This window comes from Nicotiana sylvestris, chromosome 12 (assembly GCF_000393655.2).
Source record: "Nicotiana sylvestris chromosome 12, ASM39365v2, whole genome shotgun sequence".
NCBI classification, from domain to species: Eukaryota; Viridiplantae; Streptophyta; class Magnoliopsida; order Solanales; family Solanaceae; genus Nicotiana; species Nicotiana sylvestris.
In genome coordinates this window covers 23107819-23127557 of record NC_091068.1, presented here as the reverse complement: position 1 = coordinate 23127557, position 19739 = coordinate 23107819, and the positions used below count along the sequence as shown (strand labels likewise).

General features: G+C 37.5%; 1 protein-coding gene across 1 annotated transcript; it reads left to right on the top strand.

Annotated features, from left to right (window-relative positions):
* Positions 1-15894: 15894 nt before the first annotated feature.
* On the top strand, positions 15895-19485 carry LOC104233989 (patatin-17-like). The gene is made up of 7 exons (XM_070164862.1): positions 15895-16215; positions 16325-16506; positions 16710-16872; positions 16991-17152; positions 18248-18550; positions 18918-19060; positions 19163-19485. Exons 1-7 carry the CDS (start codon positions 16048-16050, stop codon positions 19218-19220), a joined length of 1179 nt encoding a protein of 392 aa, XP_070020963.1. The 5' UTR covers positions 15895-16047; the 3' UTR covers positions 19221-19485.
* Positions 19486-19739: the final 254 nt, after the last annotated feature.

Here is a 19739-nt window from a genome sequence, read left to right as displayed (position 1 = left end):
TTTAGACATGCTAGGCAAAGAATTAAGCAAGAAAGAGTGCAGAATATAAAGAATACATTGAACAGGTAGATTTTAGACATGCTGAGCAAAGAAGTAGGCAGGAATTTAAGTTGAAACTCATAACTGATGAACTAGTGCAAGAATGAAACACATAGGGTTTGAATCTCAAACTTAATTAGAGACATACCAGTTGAAGAAAGGATGCAAAATATAAAGCAAAAATTAAAATTCCAATATCTAGCCTTCACTTTCAGCCGACTAGATCAGTGATTAACACAAGTAGCAATAGAGAAAGAGAACTTTAGAGTGTAAGAAGGAGTGATTGGCGGCTCCACCTCCAATCAAACCCAAACTAACACCACAACACCCCCACAACCTCCTCTTTCCATAACCCAAATTTGAATCCCTCTACAACTCGTCAAATTTCAAATCTGAGGTGGAAACCCCAAATCCCCAAAATCGGCAAGTTTTCGTTCAAGAATTGGAGTCAAGTTTGATTTTATTTGTGTGTTCTCAACGAGAACACACGATTAATATCAATATCGGCTAAATTCAAAGGTGTGAAGAAAATTTCAATTTCTACTGTCTGACCGTCCTCTTAGGTGCCTTTTCTTTTTTCTGTTTGCTTTTCCTTTCATTTTTTTTACTTCTCATCTTCATCTCTTTCTGTCTCTTTTTTTTTGTTCTTTATTATGTTTTCAAATGAATGGGCTCCTCTTTATATAATAGGGGAGTCCTTTACAAGGTATATTTCAATTTTTAGTAGGGAATCTTATTAGGACAGCTGTCCAACCGCCTAGTACAAATCCATTCAAACTCGTACAAATCTATTGCGGAATTTACGCCGTGATCATAGGGACTTTTCGAGAATATTGCTCTTTCTATTACAAACCCATAACGGCATCATCTCGAGGTTGGTCATACTCAGCCTCGGTGCTCATCGCGTATTTCGATCTTGGAGCATTGTACTCCATCATCGGGCTCGAGCTCGATCCGTGGGGCTCGAGCTTGGTCCATTCTGAACTTGGGCTCAAAGCAAATCTTCGAGCTCATGAAATCGGGCATACCTGATTTTGACCGTATACAGATAGTCTCCCCGTTTCTTAGAAAAAAGTGATAAGAAACGTTTGGATCCTCGATCCTCCGATGCCTCGATCGTGATGTCCAATTCATGATGTCAGTGACAAAAATGATTGAAAGGTCGCGTCTGTATATTTCCCAAGGTCATTAATTGAAAGCGGCTGATGGTCGGCCATTGGCCTCCCCAAACCATTGAAGTGGCCACTATAAATAGGTTAATTTCACAACTTTTACAATCTTTACTTTTCAAACTTTTTCCAAAACCTCACTAACTTCTTCATCTTCTCTGAGTCCATCCTTTCTTTAATTTGTTCTTGTTGCAGCATCAATTTCTTCTCTTCTTTTGAGTTTCTCAACAGGAATGGTTAAAACATCTAAAACTGTTCCTTAGAAAGAAAAAGCCTCCTCATCATCGCGATCGACCAGTGGTAGGATGACGTCGCCGCCTCATATCGAGGAATGCATTCCTAGGCCATGCGAGCTATCTTCCTATTTCAAAATCAATAAGCCTCCATTAGTTCCAGGCCGATGCGAACCTATGTCCCGATACGTTTGCTCGATATCTGAAGCCGATATCAAGCAGGTGAAAGGGGACACCCATTGGGAGAACAAGGAAGTGGTGATTCCTTCCCAGAGGAGGACATCACTACCCATGTGAAAGACACCTAAGTGTGTATATTTATCCTTTCACACTAGGTCTTGTAGATCCGGCGTTGGGTCCTGTAGATCCAGTCATTCTCGATTTCTATCACCAATATCGGGTGACCCTTGGCCAGATCTACCCTTCTTTCTGGCGCATCGTCAATTTGCTCAGGTAATTCCCAGGCAAGGTCAAGGCGATGTCTTTTACACTCGACCACCTGGTCAGGCTATACAGCCCCCGCCTCTATCAAGGTTGTTTGATAATGTTGATCCTCGAAGGAACTATTCTCCAGTATCTATGAGGACAAGGAAACGGGATGGATGATCCAGATTGTCTGAATCAAGACCTCCAACTTAATTCCTGCTAAAAGGATGCCATTCCCCAAGGAATGGAACATAAACGTAAGTGCAACCCTATCGATGATGATTATTACTCTGCCTTCCCTATTCTTCCTCGATCTAATTCCTTTTCGATGGTGCAGCTTCCCTTTGGTTTCTTGGTGCGATTCCGGACCTTGTAGGTTAGGTTCAACAACTGGACTCCACTTCTTCACATGCAGAACATTGTTGGCGTGATTTGGCCAAGGCTCGTTGGGAAGCTAAAAATCATGGTGAGTTCCCTTGTTCATATATTGACGTTTCTCTGTAAAATACTTACTTTTCCCTTAAGCAGGCCTCGTAGACACTATTATTATGAGGCCGCCTCCTCCCGATGAAGAGGAAATCCCGAAGCCAACTAAGGCGAAGAAAAGGAAAAAGGCTTCGCCAACAAGTTGCCCGAAGCTCAAGAAAAATAAGGCTCAAAAGCCTAGGGCCGATCCTGCAGCCCTATCTACAAAAGCGATTCAACACATTCGGGATGACGAAGAAGAGGGAGAAGATGCCAACTGTGAGCATGTGATTTTTGCCCCACATGATTTACTCCTACATAATTCCAAATAATTAGATTTTTCTTTTAATTATTTGTTATTTTAGGAATTATTGTAGAATTTTTCTGATTGTTTGCATTTTTGTGTGCATGTTTAATTTTATTTAATTCATGAAAAATACAAAAATACATTGCATTTGTATTTAGGATTCAATTTTATATTTTTTAGATTAATTAGTAATTTAGATGTTTTATAAAATATAAAAAATCACAAGAATAGTTCACGTTGCATTTTAACTCTTTAATTTTGAATTTTTGTAGCTTTTCTTTTAATGTAGGAGTTATTTAATTTTTTTTAAATATTATGTTGAGGTTTTAATATAATTTGGTAGGTTAATTTAATTTTTAAGAGTTAATTTAGATTTATTTTAATTTGGAAAAAAGAAAAGAGAATTTGACATTATAAAGAAAATAAAAGGAAGTAAGAGATTCTGATTTTGGGCCATCTCAGTTAAAATTCCCCAGGCCCAAACGTTTCGCACCATTTTCTCGCCCAAACCATACCCTGAACCTCGTCCGCCCCTCAATTAACCAAACGACCCGTTTCTAATCCCCAATCGGAGCTGTTGATCTCGTTTGATCAGACGACCACGAACTAATCTTCACTTCCCATATAACTGTCCGATCTACCCCAAACCCTCCCATTGACATTACGGACCTGCTCCAACTTTCGGAATCGGAATCCGACCCCTATATCAAAAAGTCCACTCCTAGTCAACTTTCTAAAATTTCAACTTTCGCCATTTCAAGCAAAATTCTCCTATGGAACTTCAAATCACAATCCGGACATGCTCCTAAGTTCAAAATAACCCAACGGTGCTAACGGAAACATCAGATATCCAATCCTAGGTCAAATACTAAAAAGGTCAAACCTTTCAAATTTAAAGCTTCTAGCATAGAATCATTCTTCCAAATTAATTCCAAATAACCTGAACCAATACTGACGATTCACATAAGTCATAATATATAATGCAGAGCTTCTCATGCCCGGAAACTACCGAGCAAAGTGAAATTGCTTAGAACGACTGGTTGGGTCATTACAACAACAACCACAAGAAATCTTATCTTAATATGACCTCACCACGGCACAAAGTCCGTCCCAACCACACCTATTCACAAAGAATACCGGGTCTCCATCCTCTACTCGAAATCACAAGTAAGGTAAACATCTCAACAACTAAACCCTTTTACTAACTCAATCTCACAGAACCAAAACCACTACACATAACAACTCCCCATACCTGTAAAGCACCCAACCACAAGTTGGGCCAAACTATCCGGAGATCACATCAAATCCTACCATATTTAGCTAACAAAAAGTGCACCCAAGTTTCATGACCTACAATAGTAGCCAAACCAGAGCAATAGACACGAGCTATCACAATAGAATTCCCCAACTGGCGTGAACATATGAACATAATATGAGAATCACAAAACATATCCATATCTGAGGCAAAGTAGGATGAATCTTACCAATCAATGGGACTGGATCGGAATACCACAAATGAGTCTCCATAATCAATCAAAATCATACCTGTAATGACATTATCTGTCACATCAACCTTTGCCCAACTAAGAAAAGTATAACAATAGGCACAACCTCCCCATCTAGGGCGACCTCTACCCGCCTGACCTCCACCCCTAGCTAGCGGCGCCGGTATAGCAGCAACTGAAGTGGAACTCATAACCTGAATACCCCTCTGTGACACATATGTCCAGAGTCTGGGAAAATAACTCACCATGTAGCTGGTATCTCCACACTCAAATCAACCTCTCCGCTAACGTGGCTATAGAAGCTGTCTCGTACGATTACTTTGGGACCCATGGATATCTAAAACACCACGTGAAGCCTGAAGTGCAAACTGAACTGGCTAACCCAAAAAACTTCTACCATGACGTACCTTGCCTTCCAAAATAGGGATCAGTAGACTCTCTCGGTCCATGAGGCCGGTTAGCCTCCCTATCCTCTCTTTCCTAACCTCGCGTACCCTCTAATCTGTGAGTGATCCCTACCACCTGCTGAAACAGGATATCAATCTTCAACTCCCGAGCCATGCTAAATCGGATACCATAATTGAGCCCCTTAATGAACCTGCGGACTCGCTTTATAACTGTAGAAAGCAAATGAGGTACGTGACGGGACAAGTCACAGAATTTGATGGCGTACTCAGATACTGTGATAGTGCAGTGATGCAGCTGCTCGAACTCTGTGCGCCACGCATCCCTGAGGGTCTGGGGAATAAACTCCCTCAAAAACATCTCTGAAAGTTGAGTCCAAGTGAGCGGCGCTGCATCCGCTGGCCTACCCTCCTCAAAAAACTACCACTACTGATATGCTGCTCTAGACAACTAAAATGTAGTAAAAGAAACTCCACTCGTCTCCACAACACCCATGATGCAAAGAATATTGTGGTACTTCTATAGAAAACCCTACGCATCCTCGGTAGCTAAGCCACTGTTAAAGTCTGATGCAAACGAGTCTCTCCTAACTTATGTTGCAGAACTTTGTGAAGATATTTTCCATCATATTTGGGGGCCAAAATGGGAGGCCAGACCCTGCAAATGAAACCAAATCTATTTTATTACTCCCTCTTTTTCAATTTAGATGACACACTTTTTTTATAGTCCTTTCCAAAAAAATGACACATTTGTACAATTGAAATAATTCAACTTTAAACTCTTTATCTTACCCTTAATGAGAAGCTTTTATAACCACACAAATGTCATGGCCCCACAAAGCTTTTAAGATCACAAGTTTCAAAAGTCTTATTTTTTTCCTTAAATTCCATGTCAAGTCAAACTACCTCATCTAAATTGAAACGGAGGGAGTACACGATAAGATGGGAAAGGTTGAAAAGAGTTTTAAAAAGTATTTTCTCTCTATTTTGTAGGGAAAACATTTTTCTCCCGAGGAAAATAAAGTTAATGAGGAAAATATTTTTCAAAATATTTAAGTCAAACAAACATGAAAAAATTAGAAAATATTTTCCTTCAAATAGAAATGTTAAATATATAAAAACTATATGTACCCAGGTGGAAAAATCTTAGGGCCATGCTCGAAGTAAAAGGATACAATATCTTTGGCAGTAGAGAAGGGACAACCCTTTTCATCTGGAACACTTATCATAGTGGTCAATATGCCACGTTTACTTGCCCCTGCAATCACATCAAAGTAATTTGTAAGTCTTGCATCTTCATCATTGTCCAATTCCTGAAGATGGAGATGTGATTTTCAATATAACCTCGACTCAGAAAAGTATAAGCACAAGTAATGAAAAGAAAAACGGGAAGGAAGCCGTGGAAAATATATTTATACTATACCTGGAGTTGGCTTTCCAGAAAAGAAAGAATAGTAGAAGGAATGATGCCTTTAATACCACCTCCATCAATGCTATGAACATTCACCATTTCTCCCACACAAAGGATGTTGACCCAGTACATGTCAGTACTAAAAAAAAAAAAAAAAAAAAAGATCCAGTAGTTTCCATTTCATATAATTAGAGTATCTTTTTTGGACTACAAAAGTTGCAAATAACAATTAATAGCTCAAGTATTGAGATTTTCTTGGTGCTTTGAGCATCAAACAAGAAGGCGTTTTTTATAACCATGCAAACAGTGTAACGTCTCGTGGACTACTATGTTCCAATTTTCACACGAGGTTAGCGTTTAGTTTTATATCTTTTGGCTTTTACTACTATTTACCCGTTAAATCTAAGTAACAATTAAATTTGTATTGAGGTCTTAAATATACGTTATATAGTCCAATACTAACTGATAACCAAGAAATCAAACGTATAAATTAAAGAAGTAAGTTGAATCAAACCAGTATGAAAGCAAGTCTCGACTTCGAGCTAAGGTGGCATCGATTTAGGTTAGTAAGAACAATAAAGTTAAAAGACAATTTTGATGAGTAATGAGCAAGAAAGTAAGAATGTATATTCTTTTGCCAATGATTGATGATGTTGTGTGCAAAATTTGAGGTCAATCGGAGATGATTTGATATGTTTCAGCATCGGTTTTGGAAGTTTGAAGTTTCAAGTTCATTGATTTCGAATTGCGGTGTGATTCGCCATTTCGATATTGTTATGTGTGTTTTGAGGCCTAGAGTAGGTCCATGTTATGATATGTGACTTTTTGGTATGTTCGAACAGGGTCCCGAGGGGCTCGGGTGAGTTTCGGATAGGTTTGGGTTGTGTTGCGCTCGTTTTTTCATGTTTCGACGTCGTTTCTTTAAGCATAAAAGGTAACACATTAAGCAAATAAGCTCTAATTTCTGGTTTTATTGAAACATTAGATCCGTATCATAATTACGGAGTCATAACAAAAAGAATCGTCGAATTCGAACATCGTATGAGAGAGTTATGCTCATTTTAGTGTCGGAGAAGAGAGCTGGTGCTGGTGTTTTCGTAGATGCGAAGTTGGGTCCGCATCTGCGGCCCCTCGGGTGCGAAAATTGGTCCGCAAAAGCGAAAATGACGGCTGGAATTACGCAGGTGCGGAGTTTTTATCGCAAAGCAAAAATCCCTATGTATAAAAAAAAATCAGACTGCATTCTTTTCGTATTTTGAGCATATCTTGAGTTCTAGAGCTCCGATTGAGGTGATTTTCGTGGAGTTCTTCTCGAATTTTCATGGGTGTCAGTATCTAACTATAATTTTGTATTTTAATATGATCATAGAAGTTTATTTTTGAATTAATCCATATTTGATTGGAGAATCGGAATTTTTTATCAAACACTTTTCTAAAGTGAGTAATTGAGTTTTGAACATCGATTCGGAGTCAGAATTGGATGAAATTAGTATGGTTGGACTCATAATTAAATGTATTGTTGGATTTTCTGAATTTTGTTGGGTTCTGAGGTGCGGGCCTGGGTTGGGCTTTTTGGCCGTTTTTGGGCTTTTGATTAAAGATTTAACCTTTTTCGAATGGGATTAGTTCCTTTAGCATTGTTTGATGTATTTGAGTTGTTTTTGGTTAGTTTCGAGCCATTCGGAGGTCAAAATGCATGAGATGGCATTTTTAGAGCATCGCTTGGCTTGCTTGGTATTGTAATTGGCTTGTTCGAGGTAAGTAACTCTTCTAAACTTAGTGCTGAGGGTATGAAACCCCGAATTATGTGCTATGTGATCGGTGTTAAGGTGGCCCACATGCTAGGTGACGGGCGTGTAGGCATGCACCATGTGAATTGTGACCCCGCTATTACTGTGGTACTGTGTAGTTACCTGACCTTTTCTATAACCATGAAATCTCTATGTACTAGAGCTATTGAGTTGTGATCCGTGTTAGAATCCATGTCTAGGCTACATGCTTATCCTGCTGGGACCCACTGAGGTCGTTTATGCTATTGAGCTATCTGCTTTCATTGCATTACATACTCAGTCACACGCACTCATATGCATATCATATCTAAGTCTCTGTACTGTATATGTATACATTACATCATTATTTTTGGGCTGATTTTCATGACATTGAGAGCCTGAGAGACTAGAGAGATTGATGACTAAGTGAGGCCGAGGGCTTGATGGTGAGGATGTTTATGGGATCGGGCTGCACGCCGCAATATGTTTTATTGATTTATGCCATTATTGGCTTGTTATAGCGCTTGGATTGAAGGAGCCCCTACGGAGTCTGTACACACCCTCAATGAGCGGAGGTACCTACTGAGTGCGATAGCCGAGTGATTGTGAGGACTGAGTGACTGTAAGGACTGAGTGATTGTGAGGACTGAGTGACTGGGAGGACTGAGTGATTGGGAGGACTCAGTGAATTGATTCTCTGAGAGTATGCACATGGTTTTATCACTGAGTTGCATCGCATTTGATATGCACACTTGACAGACAGGCATAGAGAAGTATATTTCTTATAATGTACGGTATCACGTCATTCATGACTTCTCACACATATTGAATATAGGCATGGAGATGTATTTTTCTCATGCCATTTGAAAATGAAGCATTTGCTGTGGAAAGGTTGGAAAAAAAAATTACAGTTTTCAAGAAAGATTACAGTTTTCAACTTACTCATATTTTTGGCAATTTTTTGATAAAAGACTTGGGTTTTTCACTGTTATACTTGAAAAGAGGAACTATTTTTTAGGAAACTATGAATAAGATGAGCTCTTATCTCTGAGTTACTTCTTATATTACTTACTTTACGTTATTATGAACTGTTGTTGGCTATTGGTATTGAACCTGACCTTTGTTTCGGCTCATTACTACTTTCAACCTAAGGTTAGGTTTGTTACTTACCAATACATGGGGTCGATTGTACTGATACTACTCTTCTGCACATTGCGTGCAGATGTTTGTTGTTATTGTTACCGTGCTCGATGGTTGCTGGATTTGAAGATGTACCTGCGTTCATATTGTAGCTACCTTTTGTTCATGATAGCCTTAGATTTATAAAAACTCTGTTTATGTAATTTTTCAAACAGAAAATGTATTTACTTCATATCAGCTTTATAAATTCTATTCTTAGAAGCTCATAATTTGTACTACCAGTCCTTGGGAAATGTATAAGTTTCATATAATTTCTTTTATTTAATTGTTTATTAGTTTAATTAGAAATGGATAATTGTTAATTGGCTTACCTAACGGGTTTGGATAGGTGCCATCACGAGTGGTGGATTTTGGGTCGTGACAGTTGCGTATGTCTTGCTCCTTCCTTGTGGATTGGATTCACAGTATAGTATTGGTGGAGAGTTGTACCTCTTTGGCTTATTAATTGTTCTCTCATATGATCCTCTTTTTATATTCAATTGTATTTGAGTTATGCTTATTGGGTTTGGATTGAAATGTATATACCTAGGTAGCATTCATTGTAGTTTGTTGACTGGATGAGTAGTTATGGGTTTCACGTGTTTCTTACATTAATTTCAGCAATCCGAAGCTTTAGAAAAGGTTCTAGTTGATATGAGACTATTTGCCGGTACCAGACTTGGAAATGGGAAGCCATTATGGTTAGAGTTGATGCTATGGGCATGTGGATGATGTGGTATGTCGTGTGGTTATACTTGTAGGTGTATGCAAGAGTTGTTGTAGCTAGCTAAGGATTTTACAGTGCGTTTGTGTGATAATAGGGCCCTTGGTAGATGTGAGAATTTGATTCTAAGGCTTATCGGCATGAGTAGAAGGAATAATCTTCGGTTGAGATGATGTTGTCAGGCCTATGTGGATTAGGGTGATGTATGATCTCCCGTAAGTATGTGGATGGAGAGTTTATACCACGATTGATGGCTTGGGAAAGACTCTTGGCATGTTCGAGGACGAACGTTTGTTTAAGAGAGGGAGAATGTAACGACCCAACCGGTCGTTTCGAGCTTCAAGGTTGCATTCTGTATTTCAAGATCTTGAGTGGCTTTATATTGTGTATTATGACTTGTGTGCATGGTCGGATTTGATTATAGGATGTTTCGGAATGAATTTGGATGAGTGATTCTCACTTTAGAAGCTTAAGCTGAAAATATTGACTGAGGTTTGACTTTTGTGAAAATGACCCCGTAGTGATGTTTTGATGGCTCCGATACGTTTGTATCTTGATTTTGGACTTGGTCGTATTCATATTTGGAGGTCCGTAGGTTGATTTGCCGAAAGTTGGCATTTTAAAGGCTTAAGATTTTTGATAACTTTGACCACAGGTTGACTTCACAACTATTGTGTTTGGATTTCTATTTCAGGACTTAGAATATGTCTGTTTGGTCATTTGGAACTTGTCTGCAAAGTTCGGTGTAATTCCACATTGATTTAATAGGAATTGGACGAGCGGTTGTGTTTTTAGAAGTTCTTGAGTTTCATGTGTTTTGGAGGTTCGATTCGTGGTTTCGGATGTTGTTTTGATGATTTGATCACGCGAGAGAGTTCATGTTATGTTGTTAGACTTGTGTTGATGTTTGGTTTGGAGCCCAGAGGGCTCGGGTGGGTTTCGGATATGTTGCGGGGTGTTTGATAGAGTTTAAGTCAAGCTGGTTTTGCACAGATGCCTCAAGTCTTGCATTTGCAAGATATGGATCTCAATTGCAATAATAGGCTGTAATCTGATAGAATCGCATTTGCGAACGCAGAGTTCGCATTTGTGAAGGGGCTTGGGCTGGGACAGTTCCGCATTTGTGATCAAAGGTCGCTTTTGCAACATATCCTATGTTCGTATTTGCGAACAAATCATCGCATTTGCGATGACAGCAGAGATGTGAGGTTCTTCATTTTTGCGATTGTTTTCTCATATTTGCGGGGTTCACAAATGTCGCATTTGCGACACTTACGCCTGGACAAAAAGCTAAGGGACAGGATTTTTAGTCTCATTTTCATATCTTTGAATCCTATACTCAGTAGGAGGCGATTTTTGAGAGGGATTTTTATCTACAATCATTGGGTAAGTAATTTGAGATGGCGCCTAACATCTACTTTCTAGGCAAGCCGATGTTGTTAAACAAATTATCCAGTTTTAACAATTAACACAGAGTATGATATTTAACGAGAAATAAACTTATAATTTAATCCAATGTTAATAGAAGTAACGCGATGCTAACTACTCCCAGAAATTCGGAGTCACAAGTACATGAGTAGATAGAGTACTATATATATGGTCTGAAACAAAGTGCAACCATTTGAGACTAGATAAATAGTAAAATGGAGAAAGAAGGGGCCTTCAGAGTTGTGGACGTCATACAGCTATACCTCAAGTCTCGAAATATGGCTTAATCCGAGCAGAACACCACTAGACGTCGTTGGGATCAACACTAGTATCTTCACAAGAAGTGTAGAAGTGTAGTGTGAGTACAATCGACCCAATGTACTCCGTAATTTGAGGTCTGAATCTTAATTTTACAAAATCTCCAATTTCCACCCAAATTCCTAACTTCTACCATGAACAATCCTGGATTAAATGTTAAAATCAATGGGTATTTATGTAAATGTAATAAAAACAAGTTAAAATTTACTAACCAATGAAGTTGGGATGAAAACCTCTTCAAAATCGCCTCTAGGCCAAGCTCTAACTTGAAAATAGTGAAAAATAGTTCAAATACCGTATTTGGAATGTTTTAATACATGGGCGTCAGGTGTTCTTCGCATTTGCAAAGCACCTGACACGTTCGCGAAGAACAGTGGCCCAAAGGGCCTACACTTGTATTTGTTGATCTTTGTATATATCCGTACTGGTTTCAAGTAGGTGTCTTGCCATAGCCTTGTCACTACCTCATCGAGATTAGGCTCGACACTTATGGAGTACAATGATCGGTTGTACTCACGCTATACTTCTGCACTTCTTGTGCAGGTACTAGTGTTGATCCCAGTGGCATCTAGTGGTGTTCTGCTCGGATTCAGCCACAATTGGAGACGTGAGGTATAGCTGCATGGCGTCTGCAACCCTGAAGTCCCCTTCTTTCTCTATTTTATTGTTTATCTAGTCTCAAACAGTTGCACTTTGTTTCAGACCATATATGTAACACTCTAGTTGCTCATGTACTTCTGACTCCAGATTTTTTAGAGTAGTTAGCATCGTGTTACTTCTATTAGCAGTGTATTAAATCCTGAGTTTATTTCTCGTTAAATATCATTAATTACTCTGTGTTAATTGTTATAACTGGATAATTAGTTTAACGACGCCGGCTTACCTAGAAAGTAGATGTTAGGCGCCATCACGGTCCCGATGTTGAGAATTCCAGGTCGTGACAATCATCTTGATAACACTAATTATGTCACAATCCAAAATCCAATAAGGGTCGTGATGGTGTCGGACACCACTGTCATGCAAGACAACACCATTTAACTAGTACATTCTCGTTTTAAAATTTTCAAAATCATTTCCGCAAAACATAAAACAATGAATAAAAAAATTTCACCGAATAAATAATGATGTTTTTCCAAAATTTATTTACTGAATAATCTCTAAATCATCCCAGAACCCGGTGTCACAAGTGCATGAGCAATTACTAGGAAATTTAATAAAGTACAATAGATGTCCAGAATACAAACTTGGAAAGAAAGTAAATATAATACACTGAAAGAGACTCTGCTGGTTGCGGGTCGTCTCGAGATATGCAGCTCACCTAAGTCTCTGTATCATCCATGTTGCTACGTCCATCAGGCCACTAGAGGTACATGTGCATGTGCAACAAAAATATACAGCAAGTGTAGCATGAGTACAAAAACAACGTGTACTCAGTAAGTATCCCACCTAACCTCGAAGAAGTAGTGACGAGAGGTCGACTTCGACACTTACTAACGGTTTAATAATATCAAATACAATGAAGGAGTGAATAAGTATGAAACCGAGCAGATATATTAAATAAACATATATAAAATACATGGTACAATTACCTTCTTTACAATTTTTTTAATCAAGCTCTCAACTAGCAAGTTCTCTCCGTAACCGGAGCATATATATATAAAGATATAGTGGATATCATCAAGAGGTTGTCATAATTCAAATTAGGGATAAATCCCTCAGAATCATTGGCTTATAGCCAAAAGTTACGCACGAATTCCATAAGAATAATATCTATATATAGGCAATGTCCAACACAAAAGTAAACTGTGCACTGCCAAGTTCGAATGGCCCAAATAGATGCATATATTCCCCCACTTGTGAATCATACCTGCGATGCGGTCTCGCTCGAAAATCATACATGCGATACGGTCAAATATATATTTAAGAATTTACCCCGCTCGCGAATCATACCTGTGACGCGGTCAAATATAAATTTAATATTTAAATCATATCTCTTTCTTGATTCTTTTCGAAATATTGAAAATTCAACTTGAAACTTTTTAAGGAAATTACCCCGCTCGCAAAACATACATGCGATGCGGTTGCTCATAGATTTCTTAAGTTATTAAAATATTTCTCACTTCCTTCGAAAGGACGAAGTTTAATGGGAACTCTTAAAATGTTAACTTCCTCAACTCAAATTTCTTTCAACATAATTATTACGCAACCCTAATCTTGTTTCTTCTCAGGACAAACAATAACATAAATTAACAACAAGATCAACAAGGCATAATGTAAGTCGAAAACTACCCGGACATAGGCATAGCTAGTAGCTACGTACAGAGTCTCGTCACCTCATGCGTACGTAATCCCCACAATTAAAAGGCACATAATAATTTAGTTCACCTATGGGGTTAATTCCCTCTTACAAGGTTAGAAAGAAGACTCACCTCGCTTCGAAGTTCCATAACCGGCTCTTGAGCCCTTCAAACAACCCGAATCAATGCACAATACTCCAAAACTAGAAATAATTATGCAAACCCATTAATATACGCTCAATTACTCATTATAATCCAATTTATAACAATTTCTAACCCCAATCGAAAAGTCGATGAAAATCACCCTCAGGCCTACGTGCCCAGATTCCGAAATTTTTCGAAGATAAAGTTTACCCATAGCCTCATGAACTCAAATATATAACCCACCCCCAATTTCATGTCCAAAATCGTGGTCAAAATCCGTAAATACAATTTTCTAGGTTTTTCCTCAAAACCCTAATTCCCACTAATTTTCAAGTTAAAATCTACACATAATCAATGTATTTAACTTATAATAGGTGGGATTAATTTACCTCCAAGTTACTAGTGGAAACCCCTCTCAAGAAGCTCCAAAAATCGTCCAAGAATGAAGAAAATAAGCAAAAATAGTCAAACCCCGCTATTTAATGCATTCTGCCAAGCGACTTCGGCACCTACGGACTCTTCGCCGCTTCTGCGCGTCCACTTCTATGGATGCGCCTTCGCACCTGCGCCCATTACCGCTTTTGCGATCTTCCTTTTCGCTTCTGCGCTTGCGCAGATGCAGTCAAGGCTCCACACCTACGACCCTTCACCTGGGCGGCCCTGCACCACTTCTGCGGTTCCGCACCTGCGGCTAAAAGCTCGCAGGTGCAGTTACACCAAAAGCCAGCAGCCCAAATTCTTCTTCAACTCCAAATTTTGATCCGTTAATTACCCGGAATCCACCCGAGGTCCTCGGGACCTCATCCAATCATAAAAATCAGTCCCATAACATAACACGGACCTTCTTGCGGCTTCAAATTGCATCAAACAACGCCAAAATCACGAATCACACCCCAATTCGAGCTTTATGAACTTTAGAACTTCCAACTTCTACATCCGACGCCGGAACCTATCAAATCACGTCCGATTGACCTCAAATTTTGTACACAAGTCATATTTGATATTACGGACCTACTCCAACTTCCGGAATTGGAATCCGACCCTGATAACAAAAAGTCCAATTCCTGTCAAACTCCTCAAAAACCTTCAAATTTCTATCTTTAGCCAAGTGACTCCAACATGACCCACGGACCTCCGAATTCACTTTCGATCGCGCTCCCAACACCAGAATCACCATACGGAGCTATTTTCAGACATGGAATCCCAAACGGACATTGATAACACTGAAATGCACTTCAACCCACACTTATGAAATTCTTCCAAAATGCTAACTTCTACAATAGGTGCCGAAATGTTCCCGGGTCTTTCAAAACCCGATCTGGACATACGCCCAAGTCCGAAATAATCATACAAACCTGTCGGAATATTCGAATCCCGATTCCGAGGTCGTTTACTCATAAATCCAATCTTAGTCAATTCTTTCAACTTAAAGCTTCTGAAATGCGAATTCTCCTCCCAAATCAACTCCGAACTTCCCGGAATTCAATTCCGACAATACGAACAAATCATAATACCTAAAGTGAAGTTGCTCCTGACCTCGAAATGCCGAACGACGCCCTAAAGCTCAAAACGACCGGTTGGGTCGTTACAAAGTAAGTTTATTCGAATTCGTTCCTCAATCTATCTTTGGTTCGTGTCTTTCCTTGCCGGGTTTTTTAAAACGGGCCACTAATCGTCACTATTAAACAAACATTAGCAGTATTTAGCCATGGTGCTTCTTGCCAAACTTTTAATTAGATATTTCAGTATATCTTTTTCAGATAATTGTTTAGTGTGTCGTCAATAAGCTAATTTAAAACGAGGTAAGTCATATAAGTACTATGAATCGTATCAGCAGGTACACAACAAATGTTATACTAGTAAATCGAGTATCAAGAAATTGGTACTAAGCTATAAAAGTAGTACTAACTGGTACTTAGGAGACAATTTTTAATCAAAAAGGCAGTTATCAGACTTTTGGCAATAATTTGATTAGATACTGTCTCACCTACCTTACATAATTGATCTTTCTTCATGTTTGTCATCGTAGTAAAAGCCAAAAGACATTAAACTAAACGCTAACCTCGTGGAAAAATTGGAACACTATAATCCACGAGACGTTACACTATTTACGTGGTTATAAAACCCCTTCTTGTTTGATGCTCAAAGCACCAAGAAAATCTCAATACTTGAACTATTAATTGTTTTTGCAACATTTGTAGTCCGAAAAAGATACTCTAAGTATCTGAAATGGCAACTATGGGATCTTTTTTTATTTTATTTTTTTTGGTACTGACAACTACTGGATCAACAATCTCTGTGGTGGGAGAAATGGTGACTGTTCTTAGCATTGATGGAGGTGGCATTAAAGGCATCATCCCTGCTACTGTTCTTTCTTTTTTGGAAAGCCAACTCCAGGTATACTGTAAACATATTTTCCATGGTTTCTTAATTGTTTCTTGGCTTTTTCTTTTTATTACTTGGGGCTTATATTTTCCTGATTGATGAATGATTGTTTTTGAGTCAGGAATTAGACAATGATGAAAATGCAAGACTTGCAGATTACTTTGATGTGATTGCGGGGACAAGTACAGGTGGCATATTGACCACTATGATAAGTGCTCCAAATGAAAAGGGTCGTCCCTTCTCTGCGGCCAAAGATATTGTATCATTTTACTTCGAGCATGGCCCTAAGATTTTTCCACCTGGGTACATATGGTTTTTATATATTTAACACTTAGTATATTCTAAGGATGTGTTTATTTAGTAGTACGAAAATATTTTTTTTATGAATTTATGTTCGTTAGGAAAAAATTATTTTCCTACCAAAAGGAGAGAAAATTATTTTTTAAAACTTTTTTCGACCTTTCTCACTGTATTGTCTAATAAAATAGATTTGGTTTCATTTGCAGGGCCTGGCCTCCCATTTTGGCCCCCAAATATGATGGAAAATATCTTCACAAAGTTCTGCAAGATAAGTTGGGAGAGACTCGTTTGCATCAGACTTTAACAAATGTTGTTATTCCAACCTTTGACATGAAAAAATTTCAGCCAACAATATTCACCAAGTCGGAGGTAAGTCTTCCATAAATCATATCATCTGGATATGTAAGTGCAAATATTAGTTAGTTTTTATTTTTCTATTTTATGGATATATGGCTAGTAATTATTCTTTATTATGAAACAAATACAGATAGCAAACTCTCCTCATTTGGATGCTAAGATGTCTGACATATGCATTGGCACCTCGGCAGCTCCAACTTATTTTCCTCCATATTACTTTGAGAATGATGATGGTAAAGGAAATCAGTATGAGTTTAATCTTATTGATGGTGGTGTTGTTGCTGCCAATCCGGTACATTCCCTCATATAAATCATCTTAATTTCTCAATCTTCTTTTGTTATTCCAAAAGAATTAATTTAGATGTCTGTTTAATTAGTGTGGATTATTTCACGTGATTTTTTCAATATGTATGCTCATTTACTCTACTTTAATAATCATATGGGTTTTTGATTATCATATAAATCAGTGTGTCATCTTACTACTTGTTACTACTACTTTCTTTTTATTTTTTCTTGTGACGGGGTCTATCGGAAACATTTTCTCTAACTTCAAGGTCGGGGTAAGGTCTGCGTACACATTACTCTCCCAGACCCCACTTGTAGGATTATATTAGATTTATTGTTGTAGTAGTTTATATAAAGAAATTTATTCTCCCTCCGTTCACTTTTACTTGTCTACTATACTAAAAATATATTTTCATTTTTATCTGTCCATTTTAGCAAATCATGAGAAAGACAATCTTTTTTTCCGTTTACCCTTATCATTAAATACTCATTTCTCAAATTATTTTTCAAGACTTTTTGAAATGCTATCATATTTATATGTAAAATTATAAAATACATACTTCGTTTATTTTTTCTTAAAGGGATTGAAAAGTCAAAAGTGGACAACTCAAAATGAAAGGAAGGAGTATATGAATAACTAGGATGTAGCATGCTTTAGTAATAGTAGCGCTCACTTTTGTAACAATGCAAATTAATACATAAAATATTTGCTTTTGTCACAAAAAAAAAAAATACTCCCTCCATCTCATATTATCAGTCGTGTTTACTAAAAATATTTATCTCAAATTTTTTGTCACTTAGAAGTTCAAGATAAAATTGATTTTTTTTTCTTTTTTTACCCTTAGTAATAATTATTTTTTAAGATGGAGATAACACATAAAAAGAATAAATATTTAATTTAATGAAGAGAGATTTTATCTTAAGACATAAATAAGGGTAAAATAGTTTAATCCCTTTCCTAATTAATATTTCTTATGGGACGTATAAAAGATAAACACGACAGAGAATTTGAGACAGATGGAGTAGTAATTAGTAGACATTTAAAATGACTTCTAATTGATCATAAATGTTAATTAGTGCATACATATACAATGGTTGACAGGCCTTAGTTGCCCTAAGCACAGTAACCTACAGTGCGGAAACGGATCCATCATTTGCTTATATCAAGCCATTGGACGTCAAAAACATTCTGCTGCTCTCGTTAGGGACCGGCACTACTGCTGATTTTGCTGGGAAATACACAGCACAGGAGGCAGCTAATTGGGGTCTTATTTCCTGGCTGTTTCATAATAATTCGAATCCTCTTCGTGATATGCAATCTGAAGCAAGTGCTACCATGAATGATTATTACATTGCCACCATCTATCGAGCTCTTGGTGCTGAAACGAATTACCTCAGGATTGAAGTAAGGCAATCTAGCTCAACAATAGCGTAACACTCCTAATTACTCCCTCCGTTCTAATTTATGTGGCGAAGTTTAAATTAGTACGGAGTTTAAGAGAAAAAAGATTTTTGAAATTTATGATGTAAAACAAGTTATATATATATATAAGTCTCATTAAGGACAATATAGGAAATTTAAGTTACAAAGTTTATAAAATTTAGAATATTGCTATTCTTTTTGCAATAGACTAAAAATGAAATATTGTCACATAAATTGGAACAAAGGAAGTACTATATGATTATTTCAAGTTGATTATTTAAGAGGGGAATTAAAACTCACCATTTCCTCTCCTTTTAAATTATGTTCCTTTCTTTGTATGTAATAACAGGAAAATGCATTAACTGGCACTACAACCCAAATGGATAATGCTACAGAGGCTAATATGAACTTATTGAAACAAATTGGTGAAAACTTGTTGAAGAAACCAGCTTCCAATGGGAATTCTGAAACCAATGAGGAAGCTCTAAAGAGGTAAAAACACATATATATTATTTTTATCTATTTAGAGTCTCCTTTTTGCTCGAATTAAAAATCTATTTTATTTCTACTTATAATAGTTTTCTTTGTACGTAGGTTTGCAAAATTACTCTCAGAAAGGAAGAAACTCCGAGCAAACAAAGCTTCTCAATAATTCTAAGGTCATGCTAAAGAATAAGCGCTTGTAAGGTTGAGGGATAAATTTCAATAGAAATATTGCTCTATGTAATATGCTAAGGACTATGTAACCTTTTGGTTGTCTGATAAATAAATAAAATCATCCTTCTAAGACAAAACAACATAAAAAGAAAGGGAAAATAGTAATTTTAGTCCCTGAATTATTATGTTATTCTTGTTTCAGTCCCTATGTTATTTGACAACATATTTAACCTTCAATTATATCAATTGTGCAATTTTAATCGCCTTGTTTACTGTAGAATAGTGACGTTAGATATATAATCCCATTCTAGTTTTTGGCCTCGGGTATATTGGTTTTATTAACTTCTTTTTTATTATTGTTCATAAAATAAGTCACTAGGTACCTGCCCAGTGGTATATTAGTTTTAAAGAAAACCTTCCATACTAGTAGTCGAAGCACCTTTAACTCGTGTCGAATATGTATTCACGGAATATTATCACTTTTAGCCCGTGCCAAAAATTATTTATATTCAAT

Coding starts and splice junctions, on each gene's coding strand:
- LOC104233989 (XM_070164862.1), top strand. CDS start 16,048: ATGGCAACTATGGGATCTTTTTTTATTTTATTTTTTTTGGTACTGACA. Junction 16,507..16,709: donor CCTAAGATTTTTCCACCTGG/GTACATATGGTT, acceptor TTTCATTTGCAG/GGCCTGGCCTCCCATTTTGG. Junction 16,873..16,990: donor CAATATTCACCAAGTCGGAG/GTAAGTCTTCCA, acceptor AAACAAATACAG/ATAGCAAACTCTCCTCATTT.